Here is a 22,603-nt window from a genome sequence, read left to right as displayed (position 1 = left end):
CTATTATTGTGTTTATAAGAGTGTCTTTGTGTTTGTTAATGTTTTTGTTTTCAGAAAGGAAACAAAAATTTTAACAAACAGATCCATAGTGTTTCTACAAGTTAAAACACTTTTTCAACAGCAAAATGTCGCGTTGTTAACTTTACAATTGAAAGGATAAAGAATTTTTAAAACATTTTGTTAGGTACCTAACAAATACGCTAAAAGCTCAAGAGATGATGCAATGCAAAAAGTTAGGTCGTTAAACTTATTCGATATTAGGGTAGCCCAATCTAGCGTCCATACTCCAAATTGGGCCACTTCAAAATCATACAATTGGAGGTATGGGCGCTAGATTAGGCCAACCTAGTATATGATAAGTTTAAAGACTTAACTTTTCCCGTTCTTTCAGTTCTAGAGTTTTTGGCGTGTTAGTTAGTTAGTTACTTAACATATCATGGACATGGTGATGCCTAATTTGGGGGAATGAGCGATAATTTGGGCCAGCCTAGCTTGAAATAAGTTTGAGGCCCAAACTTTTCGCCTTCTATCAATTTTGGAGCTTTTGGGGTATATATTAGGCCCTTAAACGTATTTCATATTAGGCTGACCTAATCTAATGTCTAAACGTACCCCGAATTGAATCCCACTAGAATCATAACATATTTTGATCTGAAGAGTTATGGAAAAGAATAGTTTGAGGTTCAGACATTATCCTCCAAAACTGTTTGGCTCAAAGTAGTGCCTCTTTCATCAAAGCTGTTTGCCTGAAACCAACTCCACCCATCCTTTTCAGTTGATAGTAGACACAGCTTCTGCCAATTAAGTAAATGTATTTTCCTCGAGTTGACATCGTGCCCCCACCAAAAGTTACAAAAGATTCGGGGCAACATGTTTAGTAAGTATAAACAAATCAAAGATGAGTGGAAAGAGTTGTGCATGCTTAACTTTTGAATGAATTTTTGTTTTGCTTAGACAAAATTTAGGAAGAAATGGGAGCTGGCCTGCTGGGGAACAGGTTTGGGAATTGGGGTTTATAACCGCTTGTGATTTTATTTTTCTTAAACAGGGTTTATAACTTTGTGTTAAGAAAAGTGTTAGCTGTTTAACTACGTACGACTAGCTTACAAGCTGACGTGATATTATCATATCAATTCAAAAACAATTTGTACAAACGAAGTCCTCACTCTCATGGGTGGCCGACCACCCACTTGAGAGTAGAGGGGTAGTTGGTCACCCACATAAAACCTTCGGGAGGTGGTTGCGACCACGATATTTGATGGTCACATCAAAACCAGGGAATGCACTAAAATTTTAGTTTGGGGGCGCGAAACTAAAAACCAAGAATTTTTGGGGGTAAAAGATTTATTTTAAAGGGTATATCTCATGAAAAACAAATAATTAGATGGATATTTAAAATTTTGGGTGAGCTATAACGCCACAAAGCTCTAACTCGGTCTGTCTTAGTCCCAACCATCCCTTTGTGTGGTGGTTGGAGATGGTGCAAACCAAGAAAGCGTTTGTGCAAATTTGTTTGGCTTACTTAACAGTGTGATGTTACACTATTACATCAGTGCGTAAGGCCAATATGTACGTGTCGCATCACCTTTGTATTAATATTTAGTGTAGTTAGTAAGTTTTATTGGGGTAGGCGACGGGAACATAAAGTTCTTTTTTTTTTTTTTTTTTTTACTTTTTCTTTTTTGAAAAATATTTTTACATCAAATAAGAACTACAATCAAGAAGAACAAAGAAGGGTTGGACAACCTAATAATAAGCCAAAGTCAACATAAATTAAAAAAAAATGCATTAGATGAATGACGCGGCCTTATGAATTATTGGCACAAAACCAAGAAAAGTGGCCACCAATTAAGGTGGTTAAATAAAGCACATGCAAGAATATGACTGTCGCAAGACCTTTCAACCCTACCCGAACATCCAGTATAATGGACTTAGAAATGAGCATGACCCTCAAAATACCCTTCAACCCTATCTGAACACTTGTAGGGAAACAACAAAAACTAAAAATAGAGAAAAACGCATAAATAAATCACCAAACCCAAAAAAAAGTAACATTAGAAGTGGAGATGGCGGAGACGTGTGGTCTTGTGAAAACCACGCGCAGGCACGTGAGGTAGCTACGGGGAGCGGAGAGGTCGATGAAGATGGTTATTATTGAAATTATTTCATGAAAATATAAGTTTCCCTCCAATTTGAATATTTCAACTTTCCCTCGAATTTTTCAATTATTCTTTGTCTCATATTAAAAAGTTATGAGTTTTTTGGGAATAGAGCTGAATTCTGATTCTTCTCTACTTTTTTAAAAAACAAATCATATTTTATTCCACTTTTTTAAATTTTGTTAAATATATCTCACGAAGTCAAAACTCGAAATTCGTGCAGTGAATTAGAATTGAATTCCAATTTCAAAAAATTTAGCACCCAAACGGACCAATAAACATTTATCTTGCTATTATACTAGATAGGGTTTTGAGTACACATGTATTAGTTGTGTTACCCAGTGTGAAGCACTGGTCGTCGCACGTACGCGTGTCGCTTATGCTCCGTTTGTTTCGACGTAAAATAATTTCCGTTGTAAAATGATTTCAGGGAAGACATTTTTCTGGAAAATATTTTTCGCCGAAAGCATTTTTCAGTGTTTGGCACGTACGGAAAATTAAAAATATTTTTAATATTTTTATTCAATCAAATTAACTTATAAAAATAAATTTTTATTCAAAACATATAAATATTAATGTAAAATAATATAAAAATTACTGAAAACGAGATTCTGTCACTGATCAACATGATTCCGGCCACTTTTACTGGATTTTGCCATTTCGGCTACTATAGCTAGAATCCAAGATAAAGGCCAGAATCTGAACAGTTTCGTCGGAATCTGGGTTGGCCGGATTCCTGCCAAAACTGCCAGATTTCGGCGTTCTGGCCGGAATCTGCCAGAACCATTGGAATTTGGCCAGTAGGTCAAAATCCGGCCGTTTTGGCCAGATCCCGGCCAGTCGGCAAGGATTCGGCCGATCTGGCTGGAATTTTATGGCCAGATCCGGCAGGCCGGCCATTCTGGATTGATCTGTCCGGCCAGGCGGCCGGAATCCGACCGTTCTGGCCAGATTGCCAGAATACGGTCGCTGGAATTTAGGCTGACCGGATTTCGTCATCAGATTCCGGTGACATTTACGGGATGCTATTGAATTTCGGTACCGGCAAGATTTCGGTGATAGTCGACAGCTTGAAGTGAAAGTCGATTGTATTGTTTAATAAGGGTCGAATGCGTCTGGCGTCTTTGGAAAATGATTTACGGTTTTAAAAAGCGTAAATCATTTTCCAAAATTTACTAAACATTTTTGGTCAAACAGAAATCATTTTCCGGTTGACTATTATTTTCGTCCTATCAAACACCGGAAAATGCCGAAATCATTTTTCAGAAATCATTTTACGCCGAAACAAACGAAGCATTAGTCGCTTTAGACGCACTTAGCACGTGCGCATTATCACACACGAGTTTATTGTTTGTTGATTTGTACAATTGTTTTTCTAACTGTTTCTTCAACAGTTAGAAATTGCTATAAAATATTTTCTGCAATTTAGATTAAAAGATATTTTTCTAGCATATTTTGATTAGATCTTTTTCTTCTTCTTCTCTGCTGTTATATAATTTCTTATTCAGAGTAGTGTTCAAAATTTGCAATCTGCATGCTACACTCGGGCAACATTGTATCCTGAGAACATAATTGTTGTATTTCCTTTTGCAAAGCTTATTGTTTAAGTTTGAGGCACTATTTGTATAAGAGAATATTAATATTCGCCTTATTGTCCAAGATTTCAGTGATTTTCATACAGTTTTTATTTGTTGCTTTCTTCAATTTCTGTAGTTCTACATCTTTATTTTCAACTGTTGTGAGGTACATTTGTAAGTGGAGTTAATAGTGGATGGCAATATTTGAAAGAACACTAAAACCCAAGGCAATTCCAAGAAAAGAAGGAGACTGTGTGCCAGAGGAGGCAGTAAGGCAAAGGAGGAGGGGCTTAAGTTGCGTTTTTGGGAGGATCTTGAATATATCGTCTGGGGCGATGAATAAGGTTTTGTGAGAGGCGAATAAAGCATCAAAAGAGGCAAAATGATCCATAAAATAAATTCTAGAGAGAAGAGACCAAAGAAGAAAAATTCCCACTAGATGGTAGCGTAAGGGATATAATAGTAATAATGGGGTTTTTGTTAGTTAGAAGATGTATGAGGTATAAAAGCATAAGAGGAGGGTAGAGATAGTTATCGAAATTGTGTAAGTGTTTTCTCATAAATTGAATCTTGGAGCTTTTGTAGGTGAGCTCGAATTATCCATTCTTGGAGCTTTGGCCGAACTTGATTGAATCGGCTATTCTATCTTCAATGTAACAATATGCGTTTTCATTCACCATTTCTATTCATTCTCTATCAATCTTTCTATTCAATTCCATAAATAAATCACAGAAAATTAAAGAAGTCCATTACAGGTAGCGTCATGAGAGAGGGAGAAGAAAAATAAGATAAAATAAGAGAATTTCCCTCCTTCTCGAGCACAGCCGCCTTGCTTGGAGAGCAGGGCCGGCTTTATATATTTTGAGGCCTTAGGCGATAATTTTAAATAAGGCCTTTATATATATATATATATATATATATATATATATATATATATATATATATATATATAATATTTTTATTTAAAAATTATTTTTATAGCTATTGAGATTCAATATTATATTGTCAATATCAAATCTATATAATTTATTTTGAGTTTCAGTTAATTTGTTTATTCTTCTATTGTTTTTGCAGTTTTTTATATATTCAAAGGCATATTTCTAGCAAACATTTATAACAAATATTATTTGTAAATAAAAGAAACATTATCCATGATATAAATTTAAAATAAAAGAACAATAGAATCTGATTTATCAAAGATATTTTCCAACTTCACTTTATGTTAAGATCATCTAATTCTCTGAACCTACAAAAGCAAAGACCGAAATATATATATATATATATATATATTATTTTTTGTTAAACAATTTTATTATTCAAAATAAATTTATAGTATTTCCTGTTGATTGAAAATTTCTTCAAACTTATCTTGCATTGAGAGAGGCACAACACAATTGATCAGCTTAAGTTTTTGTTTTTGTCTTATAAATAGTACTTGGTTTTTGTTTTGACAAAAATAAAACCTGAAATAACAGAGAAAAATAAAATTAAAAAAAGTCAAGTCCAAATTTTCATCCCAGATTCCCAATGACCGAAACACAACCAAATAAAAAAAAAATAAAAAAAAAAAAAAAAAAAAAAAAAAAAACTACAAAATAAACGAAACATGAAAAAAATAAAAATGAAAAATGAAAAAAAGTATTCAACAGCCACACATATGGGCTCTTGCAGTCTGGTTTTATCTCTTGGTGTCGGTGCTGCCTTCAAGGTTAGTACTAGACTATTAAAAAAAAACAAAAAAAAACAAAAAAACAAAAAAACAAAAAAAAACTGAAGCAAAAAAAACTCTGGTGCGGTGCACACCAAAAAGAATACCGAAGCAAATCTAGGCTGATGGTCGTTGTGAGAGATTACCGGAGGGAGAGGCAAAAGCTGGACACGAGACCTGGTTGGTTGATGGCCAAGCTATGAGGTCCTAGTGATGGTCTTGGGCATCCTACCTGTTCTGGCACGCTTAACCTCTGGATTTGAAATCACTGCTTATATACCTAGTATTGGCCATAATTTACAAGAACATTATGTAGTCTTAGTAAGAAGGGGAAGGGTTAAGGATTTACCCGGTGTGAGATATCACATTGTTCGAGGAACCCTAGATGCTGTTGGAGTAAAGGATCGTCAACAAGGGTGTTCTAGTGCGTTGTAGATTCTTATCCAAGACTTGTATGCCGGAGGATTGTAGAGCATTTTAGAGAGTGATTTTGGTACTTTTATGAAGATTGTTTAGAGAATAAGATTTTTGTCTCTGTGTATGTGTGTTTTTTTTTTAAAGTAAAATGTCTTTCTTGGCATGAGTCGCATGACTGTTTGTTCTTAAATGCCGGAGTTCTAGAGCCTTTCTGTATGATAATAGACTATTTTATTTTTTGATTTTTGGAATTGTTGTGTTCCTAGGGAATTGATTTTTTGTGAGAGAGATAATTAACTCTTTTTTTTCTTTCTTCTTTTCTTTTTGGGTTTTTTGGTATTAATGTTGTGATCTTAAGCCCCTAACTATTGATTTTTCTATGGAAGTTTAAGAGTCTCTAAGTAAGATAATGAACACTTACTTTGTCAAAATCGTTGTAGAGGCCTTAATTTTTTATTTATTTTTTCTTTCTACAAATTTATTTATGGGACTTTATTCGTTTTTTGTTTTTGTTTTTTTTTTTTATCAAGAATTCAGGATGGGGCCTTAGTGGCCTTATTTAATTTTTTTATTATTTTTTTTTTCTCACAAACTTATGTTATGGGGCCTTCTTTTACTTGGGAGCTTAGGCAGTCGCCTAATCCGCCGAGTGGAAGAGCAGGCCCTGTTGGAGAGCAAGACGTGAGAAAATTAATTTCTCGTAGAGTAGGTCGAATTCGAGGAGAGAGAACCCACGAGAACTTTGTCTTCTGGTAGCTAGCTAGGCTCTTTTAATCTTTTTTATTTTTTATTTAAGTTATTCTTTCCGCTAAAGACTGTGCTCCTTTTTCTTTAATATATAAATTTTGTTTAAGAAAAGGACAAACTTTTGTGATGAAATGTGAAATGGGAGAAAATAATTAAGTGGATAGAATGAAAGAAAAGTAATAAAAGATTTGATTATGATACACAACTATGGTAAATGGTTTGATTAGAAAAACAAATTAATCTTCATATAAATAGAGTAATGCTAGAAACTTATTTATATTTCACAAAGTTGATGTGGTAGTCTCGACGGTCATTTAATAAATAGTTGCTAAAAGAATAGAAAAAAATTATAAATTAATTGAAATTGTCACATTAATATTTTATAATTATAAAATAGTTATAAAATAAAAATGTAGTATAGAAGAATAGAAAACTCTCATATTCTAACACATAGAACTAAGAAAAGAATAAGAAAGAAGAATCAAATAAATGCTAAACCATTTGTTTTCATTCTCGTTGAATTTCTCATGGCTCGGTAGGCAAGGCAGACAAACAATATAATAATAACATTGGTCATTGTCTTTGAATATTCATGGCTTGGTGGGCAAGGCACACGTGTATCCAGCTATATACAATCATAAACAAAGAAAAAGAAGACACTTCCCTCCCTCTATATGACTATATATATAAAGGGCAAAGCTCAAGCATCTATGGAGACACAGACAGACCCTCCTGTCCATCAGAGGCCGCCATAGCTACTCTCTGTGTTTTTTAAGAAGGAGATGGCTGTTTTATTCTTTCCTCGTATTTGTCATTTTTATTTTATGGTGTGTGTATGTATATATATATATATATTATTTATGGAGGACGATGAAGATAAAAACATATGGTTTGCTCGTCGTGCGTAATGGCAAATTGCATGCCTTGCCGAAAATGGCTTCATTGATCTGAGTCATCTCTCTCCATATATATATATATATATATATATATATATATATATATATATATATATATATATATATATGTTTGTGTGTGTGTTTTTTTCTTTTCCTTCGTTCTCAAATTTTAGACACTTGTCACTAAAAGAAAATTTAATTTTTTAATTGCATGCATTAACGAACTCTCTCTCAACCGGCCCTAGAGAGAGAGTCTTTTGAGAGTTTTGTTCTTTGGGGGAGGGGGGGGGGGGTAGGGTTTTGAAGTTTTTTGTTCTCCCGGATTAGATTCGGTAGTGGTTGCTGTTCCCCGACAGAAGACTAAACGGGATTTGGGTTGGAAAACGACTTTCTGGTGTGTTTTTTCGGCAAAGGCTCTGACCTGATTTTCTTTGTTTGGGTTTCTTTCTTTGATGTTAAATCTGTTCACTTCGGCTGATTCTTCCAAGACCACAGTGGTCGTCGGCTTCTTCCGGTCTAGCAGCCTCCAGCCACAGCTGTGTCTGTCCTTCATGCTCAACGCGTGGCCTACACGCGCCAAGGAAGTCTCTCCTTGGCCTAGCGCGTGTGGGTCACGGCTTGTCTTCCTGGGCGAGGTAGGGGTTTTTCGATGGATCCGAGGTCTTCTGGCGGATTTCTGCTGCTGAGGAGGTCTCCAGTACACGCGCCGTCGTTGGCGACGGCGCCACCCGACACCGGTCTCAATTTGTACTTCTATTTTAAGGTGCTTTATTTCATTTTTTAGTGTTCTTTTTACAGTTTGCCTCTATGATGCTTGAAATTTACTGGACTATTTGTTAGCCTAGGTGCTAGATCTGCCATTTTTAATTAAAAAAATAAATCTAGTTTCAACTAAAAATTTTACTTTTTATAACAATTTTTTTTTTTTTTTTTTACAAGAACGTCCAAAATTGGGAATCATCTTCTGATACCCTCCTGCTCCGCCCTGCTTTCTCCCTCCTCCTCGCCCTATCTGCCCCGCGTCTCTCTCACCTCCTCCCCGTGGCCAACCGTTACCCAATCCCTCTCACACGCAAACCTCTCACTTTTCTCCACCTCTTCCTCTCCCGACATTTTTCCTCTCGTTGATAAGTCGAGTTCGACTTGCTCTCCTATGATTCCGCCGCCGAGTAGGCAACCGAGTCGGAGCTTCTAAATGTAAGGCTTGGTGGTGAAGTTATACATGCAGGGACTATCCAATGTTACTGTCAAACAATCAAAGATTCCATTCTTCCGGTTCGCGCACGCGAGATCGTGCCGTTATTTCGATGCTCAAGGTAGGCCTTCATTTCTTCTCCTTCTATTTGCTTGCTGACACTTTTGATTTTTTTTTTCTTTTTTATTATTATTATTTATAAAGATGTACTAACATTAATTTTTTTTTTTTTTTTTTTTTTTTTTTTTTTTTATTTCTTCGCCATTTTCGCACCTCAAAAACGCGGTTTTGCCGTCATCACACACCGATTCGTTCACCTAAAATATCAAAAAAAAAAAAAAAAAAGCTTTTATACTGTCGCGTTGATGAATTTGATTTGATTAATCCCTCCATTTTTGGACAAGTTCACACGTCATCCTTGAGTTCTAGTTCCAAGTGAGTAGCCTAGGAGGATGAGTCGGGATGACCATTCTATATATCCATCGCGTCTCTCTGTCCTCGAAATTTCCCTTTTCATAGTCCAATGCTCGCTATGTTTGACTCACTTGCCCTCCCACTCTCTCTCACTTCCTCTCTATTTTTCTTTCTTTCTTTGTGTTTCTTACTCTGTTTCGATTCCTCGTCTTAGACAAAATTTAGGAAGAAAAATGTGGGGGATGGGGATGGCTCGGGGGGGGGGGGGGGGGGGGGGGGGTGGGGAAGCCACAACCACGTGATTTTTTTTTTTTTTAACAGGGTTTTTACTAAGAAAATTGCTAGCAGTTTACATCCGTTAACTGATGAACTTTTCATAGTCCTAAACTTGTTTTTTGTCCACCAAATTAACAGAGTCCGTTAGTAAATTACAATATAAATGATATTTAGAGGTTGTTTCACTATTTATATGAATTGACAAACTATCAAATTCTGTTAACTTGATGGATAGAAAATTGGTTCAATGAGTGATTCATAATTATAGTTTACCACAAGGACCTCCCATGAACTTTTTGTACCACATAAAGTGATTCGTAATTTAAGCCAACCTCAAGGATCAGTGGTGCAATTATCCCAAAAAAATATGCACAAAAGAATAGTTTTGCTTCTTTTTTTTTTTTTTTTTTTTTTCCCTCAATATTAATAAAAAAAAAATGATATTCTTCACACCACAATCACACTATGAAGACATGATACGGGATAGTAACTCTTAGTTTCTTAGATCAGTCATTGTTAAATAAAATAATAATAACAATAATAATAATAACTCAAAAGGCTTCTAACCCATGTCACATCGGATCCGGATCCTCTCCGGTTCACTTGAACTGGAGAGGAGCCGGTTAATGGTGAGGATGCTTTCAAAAGAAATCTAAGCTTTTAAATTTGCCACGTAGCAAACTGCTACTTAACGGGGACAATGAGTTTAATGAAAGAGAAATAAATTTTGAAATGGGCAAAAATACCCCTCCCTTTCTGTGTCCACTGTCCTTCGTAGCCTTCGACCTTCATTCCCATCTCTTGGTCTCCGGTGAGATGAACTCCAGCCCCAAATGGTCTTGTAATTTTCTTTGAAAGCTTTCCATCTAATTACCCAGCTTCTTCCCTATTCTAGAATTAAAACCTCTCAAAAGCTAAACCCAGATTTCATTCTTTCAGAATAACAAGTTCATTTTGTTTGTTTCCTGAGAAAAAAAGCATTTTAAATTCAAGATGGGTCTGAAAGGTTTTGTTGAAAGAGGCATAGCTTCAATTGTTGCAGGGTGTGCTACCCACCTACTTAACCTACTCAAGGTCCGAATGCAGCTCCAGGGTGAAACCCAGGCCCCTATCCCGAAACTGGCAGTCCAAAATCTACGCCCGGCTCTCGCCATCCATGCCACCTCACTCTCCGCTCTGGGGTCCATCCACTTGCCCACTCCAACAGCCTCAGGTGGCGCGTGCAGGCCTACTCTCCGTCGGCATCCGTCTGGTCCAGCTATAAGGTGTGGCCTCGTTGTTCTCGGGCATCTCCGCCAAACTCTGTGATTGTAGTCCACCACCCGAATGAGTCTCTACGACATCCTCAAGAAGTGGACAAATCTGAACTCCGGCAACCTGTCGCTCGCGCGCAAGATAGTGACTGGGCTCGTACAACAACAGGTGTTGAGAATGCTCTTGGGTTTTAACGAGTGGTGGATAGTCGATGGACAGTGGACACAGAAAGGGATGGGTATTTTCGCAAGACGGGTATTTTCACAAGTTCATCTCACTAGAGACCAGGAGATGGGAATGGAGACCGAAGGAGTACAGTGGACACGAGAGGGAGGGGTATTTTCGTCCATTTCAATATTTCATTAAACTCAAATGAGCTTGCGTCCCATTAAGTAGCTGTTTGCTACGTGGCAAATTTAAAACCTTAAGATTTCTTTTGAAAGCATCCTCACCATTAACCGGCTCCTCTCCAGTTCAAGTAAACTGGAGAGGATTCGGATCCTCTCACATCAGCCGAATAATGTTGCTATTCCTATCATCATTACCTTTTGTGAGAGCATCTCATCGAGTTTGGCTTGCCTCCAGTGAAAAATTCACAGGAGATTCTCCGGTGAAAAAATAAACAGGGGAGATGACCTCCAGTAAAAAAAAAAAAAAAATCACTATAGTTCTCTCCCAATTATTCCATCTCCACCATTTTTTTTTTTCACTAGAGAGGCAAGCCAAACTCCATCTCATGCAACTCATATTAATATGACACTAAAACTTATCCCCAAAAAGAAAATGACACTCAGAAAAGCAACTCATCACTGTTTTGTACTTATCCGAAAAATATGATTATCACACTTGTTATAAGATTCAGAATTTTTTTTTAAAAAAAAAAGAAAAAGAAAAGAAGATGCCGTAACTGACTAACTGTAGACTACATTAAGAAAGAAAAATGTAACTACCATGCAAAAATCCAATTGCAAATGAAAAGAGTCTCAGAGCAAATGATATTGGAATTTCGAGGTTCTTTACATATTTAAACACGCATATTTTGTTGCTACATTCTAAGACCCACAGCAGAAAGTAAGCAATCAGATACAGCTCTATACTAGAAGCTGATAATGTGTAACACACATCAGCAGCCTGATGACTTTGTTTATATCTCTATCCTTAAGCAGTACAATTCTAAGATTTCCTATACTATGAACTACTAGATTTTATTGCACCCCATCTTCCACACCAAGCTAAGGAAGGGTGCTTACCCAGAGCTGCTGTGAGAGGAACCCCCATGATTAGCCAAGAAACGGACAACAACAGTGGTAATATTATCTGCACTACCTCTCTGATATGCTTCCTGCATCAGCCTCTTTGCTGCCTGTTCTGGCTCCGGAAGTGGTTTAACCATTGCAACAGCCTCCTGAGAAAAGGGGAAGAATCAGTGAGCTAAAAGCTTGGGAAAACCCACACGTCCAATTCAAAAAGTCAAGAAAACACTTGACACCCATTCAAAACAACAAATAGCCCATTTTTTTTTTTCTGTAAGTGATACAAATGCCAGGTGAGTATGCGTGAGGTTAATGAGGTAGAGTGAAAAGAAAAATACTTAGTGTTCTGAAGACATACTATCCACTTTTGGGCTTTTACTACATGCAAGGGCATCCAGAATCATTGTGAGGATGCTAGCACCTTATGGGATTCTATTTTTTGGTCTATTTGGTTTAGATTGGGTCATGCCAAGTAGGTCAGTTTGGTAGTGTTCATAGTGCTGCATTGTGGAAGATGTTTCTATCCTGCATAATGTGATGTATATGGAAAGAAACAAATGACCATAGCTTTGAAGACCGCGAGAGGACGGTGGTGAATTGAAAGGCTTTTTTTTTCTTTAATACCCTGCATCAAGACAGCTGCATATAATCAATTTCATATTTCTAGTTTTTGCGATTTCCTTGATCTCTTTTCTTTTTCTTTTGGATAGGCATTTCTTTTGTATACATTGTGTGTACTTGAGTTGCACCTTTGAGCTTTTAATGAATTTTGATTACTTATCCAAAAACAAAAAAAAAAAACAAAAACAAAACCCAGAATCAGAAAGCCTGGCATACCTCATTTGTGACAACATCCCACAGTCCATCACTAGCAAGGATAAGAAACTCAAGGGAGCTGTCAATCTTTTCCTCCTGAAAGTTCCATAATGATGTCAGTGGCTAATTATTCTCATAAACTGAAAATGGGAGGCCTGGCAAACAAGTTTGATGCACTCCAATTCTACCAATATCAATCAGAAGACTCCTTTCCTAAATAGGGACTTGTAATATAGGACTCCAATCTCGTGCTCTTAAGTTTCTTTCATTTGAACCATTTACCATGTCAAAAAAAGTCAAGACCTTTATTTAGGTAAGCATCAAAGTCAACGTTAAGACACCTGAATTTCGGGATCAGCAACAACATATTGTTTCAAGAGCCTATCACCAAATGCACGAGAAACAGCAAGAACTCCTCCAACTCTCCAAGTTCCTGTTGATATAATTTTTAGTCACCAACACAAGCAATTCACTCAATCACCAGAAAGCTTGAAAATTAACATGTGATGACCTTACCAGCCCACATAACAAATCCTCCTGCTTCCTCAATCCGCTGCCGCTCATCAGTTTGGTCTGGCTTGTGATCACGAGAAACAGCAATAGCTGCAGGAAATACAAGGTTATAAGCAAATACATAATGAACCAAATAATTTATCAACAGAATTCGCTCACAACAGAGAGACACAAACTTAAAAATGTTTTTGAGTGATTAGCTGCTGTCCATTATTAAACTGCCAATAAATGATATGCAGCATTTTTCAGCAGCACTCCTAAAAATGAAATCAAACTAAGCCTCCTAAAATGATGAGAGACTAAGCCTCAAAAGGACCTTTCATCAAAACTCTTGCATGTTCAAAATGACATAAAAAGGAAAAGGGATTTCAGAATAGCAATGGCAACCTACTAACCAAAACTGAAATCATAAAGAAATGGCATAACTGAATCATAAGGTTTGCTAATTAGCATATTCCTATAAAGGAATGAGAAGGGATTTTTTTTTCTTTATCCTTTCTTTCCTTTTGTATAGCTGTCAAGGGATTTCACTGAAAACTAAACCTTCCATAAAGTATTCAAACATATATGCTTCCCCATTTGAAAGAATGCACAGTAGAATGAGCTCTAAATGGGATGGTAAGGAAACATAATTAGCAAATCCTAGCTAAGAAAAAAAATCCAATTGCCGCCAATTACTATAACTGAATCACAAGGAAGCTTAAAACCAATATATAACCAAACACCCATATAATTATTACCTAGTGCCGTGCTGATAAAACTGGAAAATAAAAATAGAGAGAGAGAGAGAGAGAGAGAGAGAGAGAGAGAGATTGGATACAGTTTAACACATGATTTAACAACACAGAACTAGCCAGTAGAGAGTTAGATATGATACAAAGTGTTTTGAAGAATAAAAAGCTAGTAAAATAATACAAATGTATCAAACAACAATACAGTGAATACAGTAACAAATTGTAAGTGTCAAAAATGCTTCAGCAAGTTGAAATCACAAGTACTAAATGATTAAAAATAATCCACTAATTATTATTAATACTAAATTTTTACTTGGAATTTGATTGTAAACATTATGAGAGTTTTGAATATAAAAGAGAAAAGGCAGGGAAAAAAACATAAAACAGTACAGCAACAAGTAGACAATCAACTCTATATACATACAACTAGAGGCATCAATATCATACAACAAACTTTTGAGGGGGAACCATTAGATTATTTGGAGAGGGAGAGAGAGAGAGAGAAAGAGAGAGAGAGAGAGCATTTTAATAAAACCAGGGGAACACTAGTATCTACTACAACATGTTCCATTACATGACATTATGACAACAACAATATTAAAAAGGAAACAAAACCTAGCCATGCGATCTAATGTGCTAAAAGAATAAAGTTGGACAAATATAGAACTTCTCCAAAGCCTTTATTGTAATAAATGAGTTCTAAAAGTGGAAAGAAAATCCCTTTAGATGGACCATCAACTACAAGTGCTTCTTATGATAAAGGCCACATAAAATCCAAAACTCTAGAAAGAGATAGCGCATCAGAATGGCGACTAAAACTGGAAAGAAAATCCCTTTTAACATCCAAGCTTTTGAATTGGTTTTGTCCAATGGATATATCAAATCCATGTCAAAGTTAAGTAGACAATTAAGTAATACTTATGGGCCTTACCATTACCACCCCTACAGATAACTGCTCTGGAATCCCCAACATTTGCAACAAGCAAACGGTCACCAACTAGGATGGCAGTGGAAGCAGTTGATCCAGCATCTCTGTTCTGGCTATTTTCTGATTTCAAAAACTCCGAGTCTGTATCTTTGTACGCGTCAGCTGCACAGAGAAAGAACAAGTTAAGACTTAAAGCAAAATACAAAACATTAAGAAAGAAATCATAATGGTGTACGGATAAGAAGTGACAAACCTATAGCTGATTTGGTATCAGAAATAAACTTTGGATGCCTGATCAAATTACTAAAAAGGTTTTGCTTGACATATTCAGCAGCTCGAGCACCCCCATGACCTGGACAACCATAAAGGAGAGATTTGGACTGTTATTTGTCTTTGACATTCGAAAGGAAAGAAAAATAAAGTAAATTAATGTGAAGATATATATAAGAAGCAAACAACACATGGTTTTTGGAGGTTTGGAAAATGGCAATTACTTGGTTAATGTGCGTATGAATAAAATAATACACAGTATGATTACAAGAAAATAATTGCTTATCAAAAAAATTGAAAATAATGCTGGGAATATGCTTACATAAACATAATCAAATCATATCTGAAACACAAGTTTACTCCCATGCAAAAGCTATTTAAGATAATCACACATTACGAGTGGGTTAAGATAGAGAAGGTTGAAGTATCCACAAATCACGCATGAGAGGATTCCCCTAATGGGCAATCACCACAGAGATTGCTTTCATGGTGTGGCAAACACGAGTCACTGGTCAGGATAGGATAGTTCCACAGTCCCTGATGGTGCCATCGAAATTCTGAAGAAAAGCCACAAGCAACTCAGAATAAAATAACATAGTACCATTCCAAGTCAATCTTGGAAAAGGGCTTCTAAAATCTGCGACAACGTGAAGCAGATATCCGAATATCTAAAAATGTAAAAAATCATTCAGCTGTATCCCTCTAAAAGGAACCATTATGTGGATAACATGCTAATTCATTGTTATCCAGTGAATGCTATTAGAGGTAACAGCATGCAGCTAAAAGAAACCAATACATCAGAAGCCATGGTACAACAGACAGATACAGAGATGAAGTTTCCAACACTAAGCATGAGCACGGATACAATCAACATGCCCATGCAAGTGCATGCAGACTCACAGACACAAAAGTACACAATTGTCTGTAAGTTCTACATAAAAAATTCTCTTTCTCACGCTTGTGTGGATGTACATGCGGGCGTGAGTGGGTCTGGGTCTGTGCGTGTGTGCGTGTAGAGAGAGAGAGAGAGAGAGAGAAAGAGAGAGATACCATCAAAGACTCCAAACAGACCAACTATCTCCCCTTCAACACCATCAATTCGTGTCTCATAAAAATCTTCCATTGAAGACCTTTTCCCTGGAGAGCTTGCATATCCATAGCTGAACTTTCCATTCTGACTGTTGCAACATGTATACATTTAGTGTTTAAAGCATCCCATATAATTTCATTGTTGAAAGAGAGAGAGAGAGATATGATTCATGTTGAATTTGGTCAAAGAACTATTTCTGATGTATTAATCAGAAAATTTTGAAATGTTGGCCCATTTATTTCACTAACTCCAAGCTAAAAGAAAAAAAAAAGAAAAAAAAAAGAAAAAAATCTATATCACTAACAAACTCCTCTATTAAACAACAAACTGAAAAGCACAATAAAAAAAAATTATGTGCACACTTACGAGTTCAGTATATGATTACCGTACATATGACTGAGTCACTATTGTCCATTGGGAACATACTAATATCACTTCAACTAGGTGAAGGAAAAGACAAACAAAAGGAAACTGTCTGCACTATTCAGTTATTGGGCACGATTCATCAAAACGTTATAGCATCAAAGAATAAGATATTGGTAATTTAGTAGCAGAAATAAACACATATAATTAAACCATTTGGAATATAGGTACTCATCCGGACATCAAAAGCCAATGGAAAGAATGTTAATGTGAAGCAAGATTGAAGCTTTAAGTATGGTGACCATGGTAAGTTCAGAAATATCTGATGATTCTGATCTTACCATCTACTTTCAATTGTGCTTTTTAGACATCTAATTTCCATTGAGCCTTCATATATTAGGGTTAACTTCACAGAATTAAGGTTTCTTAGCCGTCTAATTTGCACCATGAAATTAGTGGTGACAGCTTTTCCCAAAGAATTAGGTTTTCTGAAATCAGGGATGATTGGAGAAAGATGAAGAACATAAAGATTTCAGGTTAGCAGCAAACTCAAAGAATTATCAGTGATGCTGGCCACTCTTGGATGACAAAGTTGAACAAAATCACAAAGACAAATAATAGCCAACATCCTATGTGTAAGTCTAGAGACACTTGGAGCAACTGCAACTAAAAAGCGATTAAGTGAAGCCTAATACTAAAAAAAAAATCATATTCAAGTCAAAATAGGGAGATCAACTGCAGATGCTGTTTGTTTTAAAGGTGGGAAAAAATAAAAATAAAAAAAAAACAAAAAAAAAACCCAAACTTATTAAGAGATTTTTTGATAAGTAAAAACTTATTAAGAGATTGAAAGAAGAATAAAGACCATAGGTTTTTGATGATTTATAGCATATGTTATTCAATAAATTATTTTTTTCAAAACAATATAATCATAAATTATGAGCAGCCACGAAGAAGTGGAAACACTCATATCAATGAGATTCCAGAAACTGGGTATATAAGACATGTACAAACAATTTATATAAATATTTATTCCAAGTATATACAGGATATAATTGGTAAATTGTAGCACAATTATGACAATAACAAATACTTCTGAAAAAATGCTCAATCAACACTGTTTAAACATAGTTCTTTGTAAAATGCTAAAAAAAAAAAAAAAAACGATTGGGACACCCACGCCGTTGGTCTGTGCCAAAACGACAAACCGCAACTAAGTCAGTCATTAAGAATGAGAAGGATAACTAACTTGGTTCCGTCAGCTGACATTGGCCCATTGACGCATACCCAACACGACAAAACATGATATACACACAAACTTCTTTAACAATGAAAGTGCCAAAATACAGATAAGCAACATCCACTCGAATTAAATGCAGAACAATGCATGTCAGGGGTTATACCTAATAATAAGGACCCCAAAATAGACAAACAGAACAAAGGGAATGAAATATCAAAAGAAGTATATTCTTATATAATCGACTAATGTTCCTAACAAATAAAAGGTGTTACAGTTGACTTTTGAACCATCATTACCAATAATTTCTTTTCCCTCACTTCATTTCCTTTTGAGAAAATGGAAAGTAAAGTCGTCACCCATTACCTCATTGGACTGAGATAAAGTTCACAATTCAGCTTTTGAAGAAGAAACCAGACCAACAAAAATCTCATATTGTGGGTATATCAATAAGAAACCCATATTATGACGGGCCTTCTCATTAGGTTACACAACAGATTAATGTATCAATAAATTATTAATCCTTAAATAAATTATTATTATTATTATTATTATTATTATTATTATACTTATAAAAAAAAACAGATTAATGTATCAATATTCATAGCCAATCCTTGAGATTCGTAAAAAGTAAGAACATTTATCTACAACAATAAAAACATCATAATTTACTATAATTACTTGGTAAACAAAAGGTATATATCATATATGGTACAACAAATACATAATCCATCCCAAAACAGAAGGTGGTAAATAATGCACAATGGGTATACAATACTCGACCAAATACACATACACATCAATGAAAAACATATAATTCAATAAACCGCAACACAACAGCTAGAGTCTACAAATCCAACCTAAAAATTGAAAACACAAATATCAAAAGAGGGTAAACCTGAGGCCACCGCCGCTTACGGGTGCGTCTTCGGCATGAACCTGGCTTGAAGATGACAGCACCGAATTGAGATAGCCCATATTATCGCTTGAATTCACGAATTGCCCAGAAAAAACGAACAAATATAAAATTTGGATTACGTATGCACGAGTAGTTGACGATTCGAAAGGAAAAATCAGCTATTTTCGCAGGCCAAGAAGCTCAATGATCTCAGAATTAGAGGGACCATTTGGATAGTTACGAATTTTAAATTTAACCTGCGTATAAACAACAACGAAAAAGAAACTGATACGTCGATCTCTGAAATTGAAAATTCGAAATTATTACTTGAAATTATCAATTTAGATATAGAAAGTTGCAGAACGTACCTGAAGGAGGGAAGGGAAATGACATGCTAAGACTAAGAGAGAGGGGAATTGACAAAGAGAGAACTCCTCGGAGAGAGAGAGAGAGAGAGAGAGAGATAATTCGGTGTTTGAAAAGAGAAGGGCGAAAAAATAATGATTGATTAATTAAGTAAACAAAATTGAAAAGCGAAATCAAGTTAAATCCGATCCGGTCATTTTTTTTTTATCCACTAGATTAAATTTTATAGATGTCTATAGATACGATACTAAAGACAAAGAATATATAACTCCTCTATAGGGTGTCACCTTGAGTTGGTGGTTACGTATATATATTGTTATATTATTTAAGAGAAAGACTATATATTATATTTTTATTTTATTTTGTTTATGTGATATTTAGCTTTAAAATAATAACTGATTTCATATAAAATAATAATAATAATTTATTTAAGGATTAATTGGCGGCGTTTTATCAGCAAAGCATAATAAAAATATGGTGTATAATATTGAGAAAAAAATGCGATACACAACACTTTTATCTCATTGTATTAATATGACATTTGTCACATCAGCCTATGAATTTTTCTTTTTAGAGCAATTTTTTTGAATTGATTTGGTTGTGTTCATTAACTTTTTAACTTCTTTTTTAATAATGGTTTATCCAAGCGTTGAACGTTGATGAATATTGTCACCTTAGCCCAGTAAAATATGCGTATAATATGTAGCATTATTTTTTATTTTTATTTTTTTTGTTAGTAATATCATGTCAACAAAATGAAAATAAAGTATGATTTCTGATAATATTTTTTTTAAAAAAAGGAGGAAATTTAATCTAGGGATTAAAAAATGGGGAAGTTGTTAGTTCATGCTAAACATGGGGTGAGGAGGCAAGGGCTAGGCTGGCACGGCGGGGTGTAATACCGAGTCTCTAGTCAAATGCCAACATATATCCACCAATTATTGGTGGCCACGATACACGTGGCGCACATGCAGAAAGTGTGCGGTGATCAGTGAATTTCGACTTCATTTGGGGACAATTGAGTTTGGTGAAGGAATATGTTGACATTTTTCAGATTGGGAATCTTATGTATTGACTTCTTTAGATTCTTGTGTCCAAATGTTTATGACCCTTTTTATCTTTTCTCCCACTCGGTTTAAGGTAAAATGGATAAAATATGAAATTTTAGATAAATGAAAAAAAAAAAAAAAATTAATGGATTGAGAATTTCATGCCCTTAAAGACATATGTTTGTTTATATTAAAAATATATGTGAGTTTCAAATGCTCTAAAGACGAATAATGCTATACGTAAGGATAAAAGACTTACGTATCGCATCACTCGTCATCAGCAGTTTTGCTGTCCGAAATGCTAGCAATCCGTGCAATAAATATGAGATAGCTTATATGAGACTCACTTGTCCGAACAGGTACCTATTTGAACAAGTGGATCTCATTAAAGCTCTCTCATATTTGTTGTTCGGATTACTAACGATTCAAACAATAAATTTTTTCAAACTTAATTTAGAGAGAACTTTGTTTTATTTAGTTTTGACAACTTGGTGGTACGGTTAGGTGTACAAACAATTGGCTGTAAAAAAAACACTTGAGGAGAACATTGTGATAATTTATTGCATTCTCTATGACATTTAGCCTAATTGCATCGGTAACTACGGCTGTCACCTTCGAGATCAATTGGCTAAAAAAGCCACAGCACATTTATACAGGTGGAACAAGCATGTTTATTGTATAATTTTAGCAATCAAGGATTATAAAATAAGACACTTTCCCCCAATGTGGTCTAAAGGCATTAGTACAACGCATTGCCTCTTGCATCATGATAAGGGTTCCATGAGCCTACAAAATTTTGTCTTAAAATATCATTACTATTTTTATAATTGATCCACCTGAATTGTCAATTTGAGCAGCCCACAGATAATGGTTATAAGACCACTTATTTTGGGCATGCGGGACAAGTGGACGTGCTATTTCCCTATCTGTGGACTGCCAAAATAAGTAGGTGACAACCTATATGGACTACCTGAATTACATTGCAATTTAAGCGCCACAATTATGGACCAATGTAAAATTACAAAAATACACTTGATTATAACTGACCAGCTCCTCACCAGTTGAAAATCAACTGGAGGGGTCATGTTGCCACAATTATAGGCTATTTAGATCCCAATTTTTCTCGATGTTCAAAATATTACAGCAAATCCTACTCCAAAACGTCAAAACTGACACAAAAAAAAAAAAAAGGTCTTCAAAAGACCAATCAAATGTATTCCACGGTGGTTAGAGCCCTTTTTGGTAAGTCCAAGGCAGTTGGGTTCTTTATTATATATCCTTTTATTTTTCAGTTAGGTTATCTTTTTCCGATCCTATTTTATTTTAATGCATAATTCATAAGTCATGACTAGCATTATAATTTTATAAAAAGAATGTAATTTAGAGAGAGAGAGAGAGAGAGAGAGAGAGAGATGTCAATACAAAGAAAAGGTTTAGACTTTAGCTGTAACGTATCAATTATTTTGTTTATTTCTCAACTCGAGATCTTTTCATATGAAAATCCAAAACAGTCCAGATGAATGAAGACAAAAATTGTCATAGAATCTTATTAACAAAGGAGCACGAAACTATGAGCTTGAAATTTTTTATTTGATTTTATATTTTTACTATGAGCTTGAAATTTAAATACAAGTGCATATTGCTTGTTCTATTCAGCATGTTATTATTTATGATTAAGACAGGTATATTTATAATTATTCCAATTCTTGCTAATTCGACGAGGGCATGGAAAGTGCAATTCGTGAGAAAGACGTTATATGAAAATAAATGAAAGCTTTTTTAGTTGCTGTTGTGTGATTCCCACGCCCCTTCTGATGGGGAAGAGATACATATGGCAACCGGTTGCCATATGTCATGCATATAGAGTAGTATGGTAGTTGGATCCAGTTTTCCAATAATTTGCTATCCAAATTGTTGGATAGTGAATATGAAAAAATTATAACAGGCTCACTTTTTTCGAGCAGGAGTGAGTTGTCCGAGATTTACTCATTCAGGTGAACCTTCTAATAAAGAATCTCACATTTGCTAGCAATTCAAACAACAAAATTTCACGATAGTCTCCCACTAAAGATATGCATGGAGTCCTTTCTAGCAATTTTCTGACGAGCAAGCCTTTGTCTTCCTTGGCAATCCAATCAGGACCATCTTCTGTCCTTTAATTTTACACGCAACTTTTGGTTTTGTTCCAAAGCCGTGCTCTGACTTTCTTCACTTCAATCTAAATCTGCTATTATCTTTGGACTCATATACGTTTTTTTTGCAGATTTTTTCCTTTTTGGCAAAAAGAAACAAAAGCATTAACAAACAACTCTAATCACAAAATGCTCAAAATTACTTTTATTTTTATGTCACATCACAACACTTTTTCAACCAAAAAGCAAAAAATACCCTTAAAAAAAAGACATTGTCAAACGAGGCTAAGGCTTCGTTTGAATATATACAT

At 35.3% G+C, this 22,603-nt stretch overlaps 1 protein-coding gene and 1 long non-coding RNA gene across 2 annotated transcripts; one reads left to right on the top strand and one right to left on the bottom strand.

Moving 5' to 3' along the window:
* The first annotated feature begins 7,837 nt into the window (after positions 1–7,837).
* Positions 7,838–11,370, top strand: LOC133870765 (uncharacterized). The gene is made up of 3 exons (XR_009900789.1): positions 7,838–8,267; positions 8,444–8,820; positions 10,432–11,370. It is a non-coding gene; the product is annotated as an uncharacterized LOC133870765 (long non-coding RNA).
* A 238-nt stretch (positions 11,371–11,608) lies between these two features.
* Positions 11,609–19,266, bottom strand: LOC133870764 (probable protein phosphatase 2C 59). Its single transcript, XM_062307970.1, has 9 exons — positions 19,114–19,266; positions 18,746–19,002; positions 16,208–16,335; positions 15,141–15,239; positions 14,891–15,049; positions 13,229–13,315; positions 13,054–13,145; positions 12,734–12,808; positions 11,609–12,048 (listed from the first exon to the last, which is right to left on the bottom strand). The coding sequence occupies exons 2-9, from the start codon at positions 18,823–18,825 to the stop codon at positions 11,890–11,892; spliced, it is 879 nt and encodes a 292-aa protein (XP_062163954.1). The 5' UTR covers positions 18,826–19,002; positions 19,114–19,266; the 3' UTR covers positions 11,609–11,889.
* Between the last annotated feature and the right edge of the window lie 3,337 nt (positions 19,267–22,603).

The sequence above is a fragment of the Alnus glutinosa genome, chromosome 6, assembly GCF_958979055.1.
Source record: "Alnus glutinosa chromosome 6, dhAlnGlut1.1, whole genome shotgun sequence".
NCBI classification, from domain to species: domain Eukaryota; kingdom Viridiplantae; phylum Streptophyta; class Magnoliopsida; order Fagales; family Betulaceae; genus Alnus; species Alnus glutinosa.
The sequence above is the reverse complement of the archived record's forward strand: the minus strand, read 5'-3'. Positions and strand labels throughout refer to the sequence as shown.

Excerpts from the sequence above, each read along its gene's own strand:
- LOC133870764 (XM_062307970.1), bottom strand. The coding sequence starts at position 18,825 with ATGGGCTATCTCAATTCGGTGCTGTCATCTTCAAGCCAGGTTCATGCC. Across the intron at positions 15,240-16,207 it reads TCTGTTTGGAGTCTTTGATG|GTCATGGGGGTGCTCGAGCT; the intron begins GTATCTCTCTCT and ends ATGGTTGTCCAG. Across the intron at positions 13,146-13,228 it reads AGGATTTGTTATGTGGGCTG|GAACTTGGAGAGTTGGAGGA; the intron begins GTAAGGTCATCA and ends TTATATCAACAG.